The 14,788-nt window shown below is 38.0% G+C and overlaps 1 protein-coding gene across 1 annotated transcript in view; it reads right to left on the bottom strand.

Annotated features, from left to right (window-relative positions):
* Positions 1-814, bottom strand: part of MEI4 (meiotic double-stranded break formation protein 4) — a 212,086-nt gene extending 211,272 nt beyond the window's left edge. The window contains exon 1 of the mRNA XM_006143412.3: positions 685-814. Within this exon, the coding sequence (XP_006143474.1) occupies positions 685-754 (70 nt within the window). The 5' untranslated portion in view covers positions 755-814. The remainder of the gene's footprint in view (positions 1-684) is intronic.
* Positions 815-14,788: the final 13,974 nt, after the last annotated feature.

Here is a 14,788-nt window from a genome sequence, read left to right as displayed (position 1 = left end):
CCTAGGTTTACTTGGCTTCTAGCCTACATTCTTACTAACCCCTTGGTCTGTAACATATGCCCCACTCCTTTCCCTATCCCACATCCATCAGGTACTTAACTCTCCTTTAAGTTCTGTCTCTTCCATGAAGCTTCTCTGTGGAGCCCCCAAGTCCCACATGGTCACATCTGATCCTTTGTATGCAATTTCTTTAACCCATTTCTTCTGTGTCTATCTCTTTCATCAGCTCCCTGAGAGGGGATCATGTCAGCGGGCCAGTCCCACCGCTGACACCTACAGCATTTCAACAGTTCCTCCATTACAGTGAGTGCTCAGGAAAAGTTCTGCTCAATGAATGGCTTTGTCAAACCCACCGACAGACAAACGCTGCTGTCCCCTTCTCCAAGAAGCCTTGGGAACCATTTTGGGGGTCGAGCCAGGTTTGAATATGATCAGAGGCGTGGAATATCTGAGGAATCCACACACAGCCGCCGTTTCAGTACTTTCAGCGGACGCTGTCTGGGTAACCGGCTAACTCTAACCTCTAACCCCCCTGCCTTGTGCAGCGCTCCTGGCGCAGCTGGACCGGCCTGGCCCGGGTACAAGCGGGCGTGAGAGGCCCGCGTGGGCCCCAGGGGCAGGGCGAGGCCTGGGAGGGGGGCAGCCGAGGCTCCGGCAGGCTGTGCAGGGACCTGCCCCACCTACCTTCCGGCCTCCCGCAGGGCGACGGCGCCCTCGGGCAGGCGAGGACCATGGAGCTGGCAGCCTGCGCCATTCCCCAGCCAGGATCGACGTGCTGAGGCTGACGGTCAGCGCCCACCACCTTCTCCCCTCGGGCCCCGGGGACGGAGGACGCCCAGAGACCACAAGCCCCAGAAGCCCCTGCGGCCGCCGCGCCCAGGTCGGCCCTGGTTGGCTGCTCTTCAGAGAGGAGCGCTCCCCCCGACCCGTGGGAAGAAGGCGCGGGCCCTTTCGGTGAGGCCGCCCGCACGCGCTCCGCGGGACTGGGCGCGGGGTCCGGCAGCTCCTCACTCCCGCTCGCGACTCGCGTCGACGGCAGAGGCCGGTCCTGTCTGAGGAGGGCGCCCCCTCGCGTTGACCGGCGTGGAGAACCGCTTTGAGAAGCCCTGGGGCGTCGGCGCTGCTTCTGAGGGAGCGGGCAGAGAGCCGAGAATGGTGAGAAGGGGTCTAAGCATTTTGTGGAGCATTTTGCTTTTTTCAAAAGTGAAATTATTTCTTGAAAGAAGTTGGGATTATTATAGACTATGTGTACTACTTTTCACAGTGTGTTTTAATCTGTAGGCTTATTTTTGTTTTGCCTTACATAGTTCTTAAAAATCCTTTTATGTATTAGAATCCTCACTGAAGTCCAAGCATCCTGAACATAGATGCCCTGTAGTCTCCACAGACAGGGCTTGGTTGCTATTGGGTAGAAGTTTCCACACAAACGTATAGGATAAAATATCAAGTATTTTCAGATAGAGGTCTGTTTGGCTTATTTTACTATCAATGGATGCATTTTATTAAGACTTCCATTTGCAACTGATCAGTTTTGGTAAATTTCTTTAAAATGATAAGCATCTTTTCTCTTACCTTTCTTCCCATTAAAGAAAGTCAGTGATTTTAAGTTTGTTGTAATTTATTTAATATATCATTTTTCATTAATCTTGTAGAGGTGAATTTCAGGTAAACCAAGACTGAATTAGATTGGATGCCAAGTTAATGAAGACTAAATTAATTATTTACTGTAGTTACTATTCCTACAGAGAAATGTAAAATTCAATTATACTTCATCTCTCACAGAGATAATCAAGAGTCAAGTAAGGGAAATGTAGCAAATTTGCCTTGTGTTGCTGCATGCGTGAAATTCCGTTTCAGTTCCACTCATTCATTAAGCAAATTGGATTGAACTCTTAAAAGTGCCAGACACAGGGTGAGACTTGATCATTGCCCCCATGCAAGTGTACTGTCTAGTAATTGAAACAAACAAGTAAACAAACTATTAAAATACAGTGCAATCACTGATCCTATGGAAGAACTGTAGACTCAGTCTTTTTTCATTTTTAGTTTATTTGGGGTTTTTTTGGAGAGGTTTTTGCTATAGGGTGCGTGCACGAGACAGAGAGACAGAGACAGAAAGCGAGAAATCACCCCCCACCCCCTCATCCCCAGGGGGGAGGGCCACACTGCAATCCCTTCTCCTCAATTCTCCTCTCAGGATCTTGTGCACGCACGCACACGCGCTGGGCGTGAGTCTTTAAGCCACCTGGACTTGAAACACAGTCGACCTCAGGGTAGTCCAGCGACATAGCCATTATGCCATCTGCTGGTCCCCAGACTTAGTTTTAATATAGTTCTGTCCTTTCTCATCAAGCCTTCTGTAGATATCTGTTTACTTAAGTAACATTTACAATTTTCTTTTATCTTCTGAAGATAGAGTGCTTACTTACGATTTTTACAAAAATGTATAATGGAGAATAACTTTCATGAAAGTTGGTACAAGTTTTCATACTAGTTTTTGTCTCACTCATCACTGGTGGGAATACCTAATAGGTAATGAATGCGTGTTTGTCAAATAAAGAAATGAATGGATTATATTACCTTAAAGTATTTAATTCTGTGTGTTTCAGAAACTACTTTTAAATGTCCTGATTCAGATATTTAGGCAATGGCCAAAGCCTCTTAAAAAAAAATGATAAAGTATAGAAGAACATAAATATGCACAAAGGTGAATTTAAGGTCTTCTAGCTCTTCCTATTACTCACTGCATTTAAATACAGATGTTCTGCCTGAGTAGATAGACAGGATGCACTGTCAGAAAGTCCTGCATCTCTCATGTAATGGTTTCAAGAGAGCAAATTAAGTGTCAATCTACATGTATCAGCAGAAGAATTTATTAATTGTACCTATGTATGAATTTTTAGGGTCCAAATAAAAACACAAGCAAAAATGATTTATCTCTGTGCAAAATATAAAGCCTTAGATGAAGAAAATACTAATTATTAGCCATTTCAATGTAAATTTTAAAATAAGTGAAATAGATGAGTACAGAAAATATACTCAAGAAACAATATTAATTCTAAGACAGCTAGTTTAATCATAAACAGCAGAATGCCAGATAAAATACCAGTTAGGGATGCGAATTATTTTAAAAATGCCTAATGATAGAAAACTATTTAAGAATTAGATCAATGTACATGAATTTGTAATGTAAAATTATGAAAACAATGGCAAGCTGTTCTATCACAAAATAGAGAAATATCATCACTGACTTAAATAGGCAACGCTCCTTACACAGGCAACAGTTATTAGCTCTGTGGCAGAAATAAGAGATCACTTTTTCTCTTGCAGTCAAGTAAGGGAGTCAAATTTTACTATCAAGTGTGATGATTAATAATAACTAATAACACTATAGAAACTCACTATGCCAGGTAATCATCACCTACCTGGTTTAATTTTCACAAAATCTCTATGGGACAAGTGCTATTTTTAATCTTTGTTTCATGTTAAGAAAACTTGCTCAAATTAATTAACTCAACCAAGGACATTCAGCTTATAAATGGTGAAGCTAGGATTTCCAATCCTCTGCCTTATTCTGAAGTGCATAAACTTGACTCCTTCATTCTAGCACATCAGGAATACAGCTAAGTCTGTATGTATGGCTGCTGCCCTTTGATTTCAGTCTTACAAGCACTCTATCGAGAGTGTTCTATCCACTAGAGTCTTGACATTCTCCATGGTATTTCGACAACTAGCTCTACAACTCTTTTATATCAGTTTTTTTTTAATGTTTTTCTTTCTTCCCTGAGCAAGAGACAGAGAGACAGACAACCACAACAGGGCCTTCATGCTACAATTCACCCCCAGCCTCAGCCAGGTGTGACTCCTGGACATGTGTGTACCTAGTATGTTCAGGGAAGTCTCTGGGTTTGTGTTGAGATGTTGGCCAGCCTCAGAAAGCATTGCATCACTGCTGTGCTACTGTCTAACCTCCCCGCCCCCTTTTATGTCTTTTGATTAAACATTTCTCATTCTTTTGTTTAGACTTCTACCTGATAACTTTCATACCTGCTTGTGTTTTAGGATCATACTGGTCATCACTATTGGTCATATTTTCTTCAAACTGTTCTAGTGGCCTAACATAATTTTCAACAGATTGTAAAGCCATAATCATTAGAATTAACATTATTCCACTTACTCTTATATACCATTATCTTCAATATTTCTATTGCTATTAACACAAATTTGGTAATTTACATTGTCATTTATGTATTTATGTATTCCCAATACTATTATATAACTTTTCACCAGCTTTTGTCAATATGACTAGTATGTTTACTTTATAAAAGAGCAAATTTCATAAAAATTTACAAGTGTTTAAGACTAGTAAACTGGGGCCTGCAGGTGGCTTGGTAGTTAAGATGCTGCACTACTACATGGTCCACTGCAGTTCAAGTCCTGGGCCTGGCAGCTTTCTCTCTCTCTCTCTTTCTCTCTTTTTTTTTCTCACTCACTCTCTTTCCCGTTCTTCACTCTATCCCTCTCTGGCCAGATTTAAATAAATGCATGAATAAATAAATAAATTTAAATAAAATAATTTTTTAAAAAGTCTAACAAATTAAACGTGAAAAATAAACACATGTTTTAGGGCCAGCTGATGGCATAGTGTTTTTTTGATTGTTTGTTTCTGTTTTTAATAATTATTTATTTATTATTTTAAAATTTGCCCAGAGAGAAAGAGAAAGTGAGAAAGCAAGGCACCTGGCCTGGGACTCAAACAGCAGTTGCCATGTGGCAGTCCAGCGCCCTAACCACATCATCTGCTGGCCCCGGGTTGTATGGTGATTACGGTGCTGGACTCCAATATGGCAGACTATAGTATGAATTCTGGACCTAGTGGCTTGAAAATCATGCCAAGTCCATGTGCATGCATGGCCAAAATCCCGAGAGGGAAATGATGGAGGAGAAGGGATTGCACCTTGGTCATCCTCCCTGGGAAGTGATTTCTCACTCTCCCTCTGTCTGTCTCTCTCTGGTGAGGACACATGCCCTATGGCAAAAACCTAAAAATAAAGAAGTTTTAAAAGTATGGGATTTTGAAGGTGAAAAATTAAGACTGTGGCAGAGAATAAGAAGCTTTTATAACCATGAATTATAGCTGTTTTTAATATATCAGACATTGCTATAGGGTGTGCGCGCTTGCCAGAAAGAGAGATGGAGAGACAGAAAGCGGAAAATCATCCCCCAGGGGGATGGTCATGCTGCAATCACTTCTTCTCCATTTTCCTCTTGGGATTTTGGGGACACATGCACACGCACCCTGCGTGAGTTTGAACCACAGTTCATTACATGGGAGTCCAGCGACATAGCCATAACACCAACTGCTGGTCCCAAAAGAATTATTTTTGAATGCACAGAGAATGCTAGACTTTTAGAAAAAGATACAAATAAACAAAAATCTGTTTGTATAGTGAGTAATTCTTTGTTGTATAAGTAATTTTTCCTAATTTCTGTGTTTGTAAGCTCTGCTTTGTTTTCTTGGAATAGCACGTTAATGAATTTCATACTGTTTTGGATGAAAAGTTTCACAGTTTTACCACTTAATTAATGAAAGGTATACAAAACAAATTAGATTAAATCACTAAAATTACGAATATCATAGAAGTCCTACTTTAGATCTTTTAGGAAAGATGAAAGTTACTTTATTAAGATATCAAATTAATTTTTTTAAAAAAGCTTGAGCTAATGCTGGCAATCACTGAGACCTGTTAACAATTTGGAAAGAGTATCTGGAGGTACTTATAGGAGAGACTTCCTTCTTTACAGATGAAAGAGATTTCAGAAGCACAGACTGCTCAGGGACTGCTGGACTCAGTGACTTTCAGTGAAAGACCAGCTAACAAAGATAAGGCAGAAGAGGTGCTATTAAAAAAAATGCTTCTATAACATTCAATTTAAGTAAAGGTAATACATGAATTAGGCAGAAATATCAAGAAATATTCAGAGGGCTAGTAAGATCAATAATTAAGAAAAATTCAAGGGGTCAGCAGGGGGTGTGGTGGATAAGGAGCTGGGCTTTGACATGGTAATTCAAGTCCCAGACCTGGTGGTTTGCTTTATCTCTTTCTCTCTCTCTCTCCCCCTCCCTATAGTGAACACACATGCCCTGTAGTAAATTTAAACATAATAACACTAATGAAAATAATGTTAAATTTTTTTTAATTAAAAAAGAAAAAGAAAAACATCAGGGCCTGCAGTAGTGGTGCAGGCAGAAGGGGGTGCTGCAGTATGCTGTTGGGGTCCATGTGGTAATATTATGGGTTTGCTTCTGTCTGGAGTCCATCTCAGCACAATGAAGGTGCCCATGAGCACAGCAGTGATACTAACTAGCTGCAGGGCTAGGGAGTTACATTGCTAGACTCCATCATGGCGGAATGCAGTTCGAGTTCCAGACCTGGTGACTTCAAAATCATACCACATACGTGTGCATGTGTGCCCAAGATCCTAGAAGGAGAATGGAAAAGAAGGGATTACGGTGTGACCATTCCCCCTGAGGGGGGGGGTGATTTCTCACTTTCTGTCTCATTGTCTCTGTCTCCCTCTCCGGTGAGCACAAACACCCTAAAGCAAAAACCTCTCAAAAAAATGTCCTTGTGGGGCTGGCAGGTGGTATGGTGGTTAAGACTCCCATGAGGCTAACAATGTTCTAGTCCCAGACCTCTTAGCTTTCTTCCTCACTTTTCTTCTCTCTCTCTCTGGTAACTGCACATGCCCTGTAGCAAATTTTAAAAATAAATAAATAATAATAAATAAAATTAAATAAATAATTCTTAAAAAAAAAAAAAATCCCTACCCTTGTGGAATCTATTCTACTCATAAGCCAGCATTCATGTATGTACGTTTTTCCAGATGACTTTATATAAAGAGTTATTTATGTGACTCTAGTGGCATTATCTTATTATTGCAAAAAGAATTTGTTTCACAAATGACAACAGATACTGTCTTCTGTATTTATATTATATAAAGCAATAAATATATATTACTTCTATTGATAACTGGGAGCCTGAAACATTCCCTTTCTACTTGCACTATTGAAGAGGATGTGATATTCTGGAAAATATATGGGATTTAGAGTCAGAGAACCTGGGATTTAATCTGTATTTTGTCATTTATTGCACTGTGACACTGAGAAAATCACTTTGCCTCTCGTAAAATAAAGGATTTAGAGAAGATGACCTCAGAAATTTCTCTCTGCCCCGTAATTCTAATTGCGCCCCAGACAGTGTTACTAATTTTCACTTGCTTTACATTTCTGAAGTCATCTCTTTATCCTTCTGCTTGACTATATTTCCCACTATTTTTAAAGGAAAAAAAATAATTTTTGCACTTCCTATTTTTAGAAAATGACACATATAGCCAAGTTTAAAAAAATAATAATAATGCTGTTTGTATATGGAACTTAAGTGCATTAAATGTTTTGGGTCTGTCAGTTACAAGAATCAAGTTGCCTGGAGTTGCTCCTGGCAAATCTGTGATATTAAGGAGGCACCTCAGTGCAATGGAGAAACTGAAATCCCATATGCATTTCTTGGTGACTCATAACAGAACGCAGATTGGACATCTATGAGGTGCCATTCACAACACTGGGCAAACAATGAAGGAACCCAGACTCCTGAACTCAGAGTCTCCTCTGTGTAGCTTGTATTTTAATGGGGGCTGTAGGACACTGGGTCTGCAGGAACAGATACTAAAACTCAGTCATGGGGATAAAGTTAGGAGCACCTTAGGTCAAGGTTTTGGTGAGGAAGTACCCAGCCTCGGGTCCCAAGCTTAATGGGTTCTGGTATACCTGGATGTTTATCAAAGTGTATCTACTGGCAATTTTAGATTACTATCTCTTTGAAACAAACAAACAAAATCAAATTTGCATTCCTCATGTATGTTGTCAAAATGAGCTGAGCTGCAATTGTAGATTAATGATCTCTGAATCCTCATTCTCTCACCTATGACTGACTCAACTTTCATATGGAAAGTTTCCTCCAATTATTTGTTGTGAATAAAACTTTGGGCCCTTGTATATTCATCAGAAATTATGGTATTCTTATTTATTCAGATTTTTACCTGTCCTTTCAAGTTGTTGTTCTTAGGCTGAAAATCAGTACGTTTTGTTCACGAATAATCATTCATTTTAAGAGCTAAAATTGAATGACTGATTCTTCTGTATCTTGAGATAACCAAAGTTCTTTGTCCTCAATGATTTCACTATTTGATTATCTTTTAGAAATGCTACATATTGAGGGCTGCTTTTTTACACTCTCTAATGCCTCCTCCAGATAAACAAATGTTAAAATCCCAGCTGGAGGTGTTTGCCTTCATGGTAAGCTCATCAGAAGCTTATTGTCTTCATCCTTTTCTTGCTCTTGCTTTTAATACCATCTTCAAGCAAATCCTATCCTTTTGTTTCTTGCTTTGGTAGAGCATATTAACAGAACAGATGCAGCAACAATGTGCAAATATATTTGGAAGAGCTAGAACTTCATTTATAAATTGTTCCTGTCCTAACACTTTATAAAGTTGCCGTGTCTCTGTGCATTATTCAAAGAACCCTCTGACATCCATAATGATCTTTTCCAATTCTGAGTGACAAGATGTATCAACCTTGCCTGTGATCCCTGTTATATAGCTTTATTTCCTCATCTTTGTAGATGAGAAGAATAAAACACAGAACAAAAGATGTTCATTGAAATACTTATGTATGTGTCTTAGAATTAAGGAGTAAGAACATTCCAGAAACTACTTTTGAAGTCAAATCTATGAAAATAGTCATATTTGAATGTTGCTCCAAGTAGGTGTTTTTTCTTTTAAAACATACAGTCTCCATTTTAAATATTTTGATGAGATAAAATGTACTGATTTCTAAAATAAAGTTAAGAATGCCTTTCACATTTTCTATGAAAAATAATAAAAAATAGCAGTGGAGATTGAAAATGCTGGTAGAAGAAATCTGTGATATTAAGGAGGACTCTTGTTAATTATATTAGTTCTTATCCAAATGTATTTAGAACGTGAGTGATAAGACAGAGATACTTTTTGGAGATGATGAAGAAAGTACAGAAAACTCTTCTTGAACTGCAATCCTGAGACACACGCATCTTTTATCCAATTGTTAATTCTACGAAGTGAATTACTTAGGAGTTACAAAGACCCTGAAGACTTATACTACATTGTTCAGCACTTTAAAAGTTTGAATTCTAGAGTCAGATGACTTTACCTCAGATATTAGCATTTTCCCCATTGGCTGTATCACCTTGAAAAAGTTACTAAACCTTGGGACCAGCAGATAGCATAGTGGCTATGTCACTGGATTCCCATGTATTGGACTGCGGATGGAGTCCCGGGCCTGGTGACTTAAACTTGTGCCGGGCACATGTGCGTATGTGCCCAAGATCCCAGGAGGAGAATGGAGGAGAAGGGATTGCAGTGTGGCCATCCTCCTCAGGGGGTCATTTCTCACTTTCTGTCTCTCTGTCTCTGTCTTTCTGCCAAGTGAGTGCATGTGCCCTATAGCAAAAACCTCTCAAAAAAAAAAAAGTTACTGAACCTCTCCAAGTCTCAGTTTTCATATCTATAAAATGAAAATTATTAATAAAGTTGTTATGAAAATTAAATGAAAGTAATTCCCTTAAAGTACATAGAAAAGAGTATGGCACAGGAAAACTGTCCAATATGTTAATTATTATTCAAAGATCAATAAGACAGGGACAAGCAGGTGGCATAGTGGTTAAGGCACTAGACTCCAATATGGCTAACATATTGAGCTCCAGACCCTGTGGCTTAAAAATCATGTTGGGTGTTTGTGCTCAAAATTCCAAGCGGAGAATGGAGGAGAAGGGATTGTCTTATGAAAATTTCCTCTGGGGAGTGATTTTTCACTTTCCCTTTCTGTCTCTGTCTAGTGAGCACACAACTCCATGGTAAAAACCTAAAAAAGAAAAACAAGAACAAGAAGACATTTCCTTACTACACTCAAGACTTCTCACAGAATGACTGTAGTGTTTGTCCATTAGAGCCATGAGTAGTGTGTGAGTACATGTCAGCATGAGAGTATGTGTGTTAATAAAGTGTACAGTATCATCCTAGATCATCTATAATTCAACATTCAACTTTTTTCCTGAGACATACATTCAATGTGGTTTTAGTCTATCATGTCCACAACCTCAAACTTACCTTAGATACTTGGGTTTGAGATAGTGTTTCTAAATTTAGAACAGAACAACAGAAGAGAAAATTAGGTACAAATGTTCTGAACTTCAAAAAGTACTGCGAGAAGCCTATTATAACTACAAACACAGAAATTGCTATATTAAAAATTCATGACTTAACACATTAAGGTTTGATATCACCTACGTAGCTAATTAATTTACTGAATCAACCTAAAAATATAAGAATTGTTAATTATGAAATATGACTAAATAGTCTTTTTTTTTTTTTGAGAAGTTTTTGCTATAGAGCATGTGCACTTGCCAGGAAGACAGAGACAGACAGAGAGACAGAAATCAAGAAATCACCCCCTAGGGGGGAATGGCCACGCCACAAACCCTTCTCCTCCATTCTCCTCTCGGGATCTTGGGCATGCACTCACACGTGCCCGGTGTGAGTTTAAGGCACCGGGTCCGGGACTCGAACCGTGCTTGACTACATGGGAATCCAGCGACATAGCCATTACACTAACTGCTGGTCCCAGTCATTTATTTTTTAATATAAAATTTGAAAAGCTGTAATTCTCTCATTTTTTTGAGCTGTAAATTAAAACAAAATATAAATAGTAAAGAAAGATGTTTTCATTAAAATATGGAGAAGACAAAAATAAGTGTATGCTTTAGGGTAATGCCTTGCACATTGTAGGTGGATAGTAAATATTGCTAAATTGAATTAAAATATACAAAATGAAATTCAGAATAACTAGAGTAGATAAAGCAAAGAATGAACATAAAAAATGTCTCACTTTTGGACAAGAGGCTGCCAGGAGAAGTTTTAAAATTGGACCCTCATTAATTCCTATCCTATCAAGAGCCTTGATTTTCTTTTCATGTTGAGAGATTGTGTGTGTGTGTGTGTGTGTGTGTGTGTATGCAGGGTGCAGGCATTCCCTGGAGAGACAGAGAGATAGAAAGTAAGAAATCTGACCTCCCCACCCCCTGCCGCCCTGCCAGGGAGGATGGCCACACAGCAATCCTTTTTCTTCCATTCTCCTCTAAGGATTTTGGGCACGCACACACATGCACCCAGGCATGAGTTCCAAATCACAGGATTTGGGACTCAAATAGTCAGCGGTTGATCGCATGGGAGTCAGATCTTAAGCACTATGTCCCTGAACCTTGAATTTCTAAGGAAATTTCTAATTTTGTAAAGAAAGCCAGTTACAGTCAGCATGTTTCTTTTGGGTTTTAAACAATTAGGGTCAGCCATGGTAGCCCTTGCTAAGATGCAGGATTCCACAGGCTGGGACCCTAGGGGAGGCCCAAGTTTGATTCTTGGTCCAACCTAAGGGCTGGGTACATGTCCATAGTTCCAGCTCGTACACTAAAGCAGGAGGAGCATGAGACGGAGAAACCTTGTCTTAAAAGAAAAAACTAAACAAACAAAACAACATCAAAAAGCGCAATTAACTGTGGTACCTTCAATGCTATGATTTAACCTCTTTTGGTTCCATGTTGTCACATCTATATAGGGATTATGACAACAATGTCCTATGCTGTTGAATACCCTGTGAATCAGGAAGACCTGTCGAGTCTTATCAAATAAACACACACCAGAGCTCATCTTTGACTTCCTGAGTAAAAATCTCAGAGGCTGAGACTGAGCAGCTATATATTAAGGAAGCCCCTACCTCCACCCTCCACCTCCCCTCACTCCAAACCTGCCTCTATGTATAGAACTTACATGATTAACCAGTGAGAACCACTGGTCCTCAGAGTTTCCATTAATAATTGATTAAAGGAGAGAATCTGTTGTTTCATATTAATCAATGAGTAGAACCAAGACATTCTTTCCCTTGGAAACAAAATTTAGAGACCAAATGGTTAATAAGAGTGGGAGATGACAGAAGGTAAGAGATAGGGAATCAAGGATGGGGAAAAAAAGTAAAACATACAGAAAACAAGAAATGGAAAATTATTTGCTGATAATAACATGTTTGTTCATGTGCTTGATTGAGACAATATACAGTGTACTCTGGATGAAAAAAAAAAAAAGAACACATTGCATAACACTTACCATGTTAACCATTTTAAGTTCCACAGCATTAAATATATTCAAATTGTCGTGCAACAACAATGAAAAAAATAAATAAAAATAATAATAATGATGAACAACTGTTTATATGAATGTAAAAATAAATAATGTATTATGGGAAATTGTTGTTCACTGCCTCCAGAATCAAGTAAAAAGTATTGCAAAATAATAGTTTCTTGTGTGATTAATATAGCACAGGCTTAGAAATTTATAGTTCTTCTTCTTTTTTTTTTTTGGAGAGCTTTTGGCTACAGGGTGCAAGAAATCACCCCCCCAGGGGTGATGACCACACTGCAATCCCTTCTCCTCCATTTTCCTCTCAGGATCCTGGGCACACACACACACATGCCTGGTGTGAGTTTAAGCCGCCGGGTCCGGAACTCGACCGCAGTTGACTACAGGGGAGTCCGGTGATATAGCCATTACGTTAACTGCTGGTCCCAGAAATTTATAGTTATTCTTTAGAATTTGTACTTCCGATTACCATACATACATGACTTTGTTGTCATCTTCATTTTTAGTCTTCAGGTCTAAACAGAAAACAAAATCTGTGATCAGACATTATTATACACATTTTACACATTTTTAATAAATTTAGCTGTCACATAGATATGTTTTTTTTTGATATTATATGGTTTTCCATTCTTAAGACATATTCCTACTGGCTTATCAAGAGAAAAATTAATAGGAAATGTACTTTCTCTTCGTAGTATTCCTTCTTCAAAACTGGAATGTGAGAAGAATGCAATTATGTTTGAATTGATTCTATTTGGCTATTTGGCTGGCTTTTTTACAGTCAAAGTGAAAAGGATCATACAAAATTTATCCATTATATTTCAAAAAGGAAGTCAAGGACATAAGGAAAAAAATAAGCCAGAAAGTATTCAGAATGCATTTTCTAGCAGAAATTTTAAAAATTGCTGAGACAATTTAATGTTCCTGAATTTTCAATAATAAATTATTTGAGTAAAGACCCTACAAATTTTTTGAATTTTTTCTTTGCAGAATAGACTATATTATTACTACTGTCTCAGCTGCAGAAAAGATTAAGGAGAATCACCTGTGCTCAATATAACAAAGGCCTTGAACATAGCTAACAAAAATGCTGTACACTTTGTGGGGAGTCTGACTACTTTTAAGCAATAGCATGAAAAGAGAAACTTGAAAGTGGAAAAAAAAATACATTAAAGTTTTGAATTAGGTCAAATGATTTTTTTCTGCTGGCAAATGATTTTTTTTTCCTGTCTCCTTGTAATAGAGCTACATTTGATTTTTCAGAACTTTAGTGCATGCACCTATAATCTTTTTACTAAGGACATGCTTGGGCATAAGCAGCTCATCATGTTTGAATAGAAGTGATACTAAATTGGAGTCTAAAAAATGAGCTTTTCTTTCACATAAGGAAAAAAATAAGCCAGAAAGTATTCAGAATGCATTTTCTAGCAGAAATTTTAAAAATTGCTGAGACAATTTAATGTTCCTGAATTTTCAATAATAAATTATTTGAGTAAAGACCCTACAAATTTTTTGAATTTTTTCTTTGCAGAATAGACTATATTATTACTACTGTCTCAGCTGCAGAAAAGATTAAGGAGAATCACCTGTGCTCAATATAACAAAGGCCTTGAACATAGCTAACAAAAATGCTGTACACTTTGTGGGGAGTCTGACTACTTTTAAGCAATAGCATGAAAAGAGAAACTTGAAAGTGGAAAAAAAAATACATTAAAGTTTTGAATTAGGTCAAATGATTTTTTTCTGCTGGCAAATGATTTTTTTTTCCTGTCTCCTTGTAATAGAGCTACATTTGATTTTTCAGAACTTTAGTGCATGCACCTATAATCTTTTTACTAAGGACATGCTTGGGCATAAGCAGCTCATCATGTTTGAATAGAAGTGATACTAAATTGGAGTCTAAAAAATGAGCTTTTCTTTTTTTTTTTTTTTTTTTTTTTTTGCCAGTTCTACTGCCTCACAGGTCTATTGGCTTTTTTGATCTTCACTTTATGACCCTATTTATTCACTGATTCAAGGAATAGTTGTAAGCTTCATATATTGCACTCTGTTAGATACAGCAGATGAAAGAAAGGGGGAAAAAATACTCAACCCTTCAAAGAGTTGAGTCCTCAATATTACAAACTCTCCAGATTTTACAAAGTCCCAATCAGACTCAAGGCAATGATATCAAATTCTAATCCATGTTGCTTTTATTCTGAGCATAAATCTGATATAAAATTGTGCTCTTTATCTTCATACCCCATACATATACATTGAAATTCATTGTTTTAACCAAGTAGTATCCTTATTTGGTGTGAAGAAAATGTCTCTAAAAAGCAGTCAGTGCTGTTTACTTGCAATCTCTGAATTATTAGAATAATGACAAGATGCAACTCAATGCATATATCTTTAGGGCGTTTATAAATAATTAATATAATTACCAAGATTTTTAGCTATCTGTTGCACATATTTATAAACACTTATTATCTATGTTACCTGTCTGTTTTTTAAGCTAATT

Source organism: Tupaia chinensis, unplaced genomic scaffold (assembly GCF_000334495.1).
Source record: "Tupaia chinensis unplaced genomic scaffold, TupChi_1.0 Scaffold000097_1, whole genome shotgun sequence".
Classification (NCBI taxonomy): domain Eukaryota; kingdom Metazoa; phylum Chordata; class Mammalia; order Scandentia; family Tupaiidae; genus Tupaia; species Tupaia belangeri.
The sequence above is the reverse complement of the archived record's forward strand: the minus strand, read 5'-3'. Positions and strand labels throughout refer to the sequence as shown.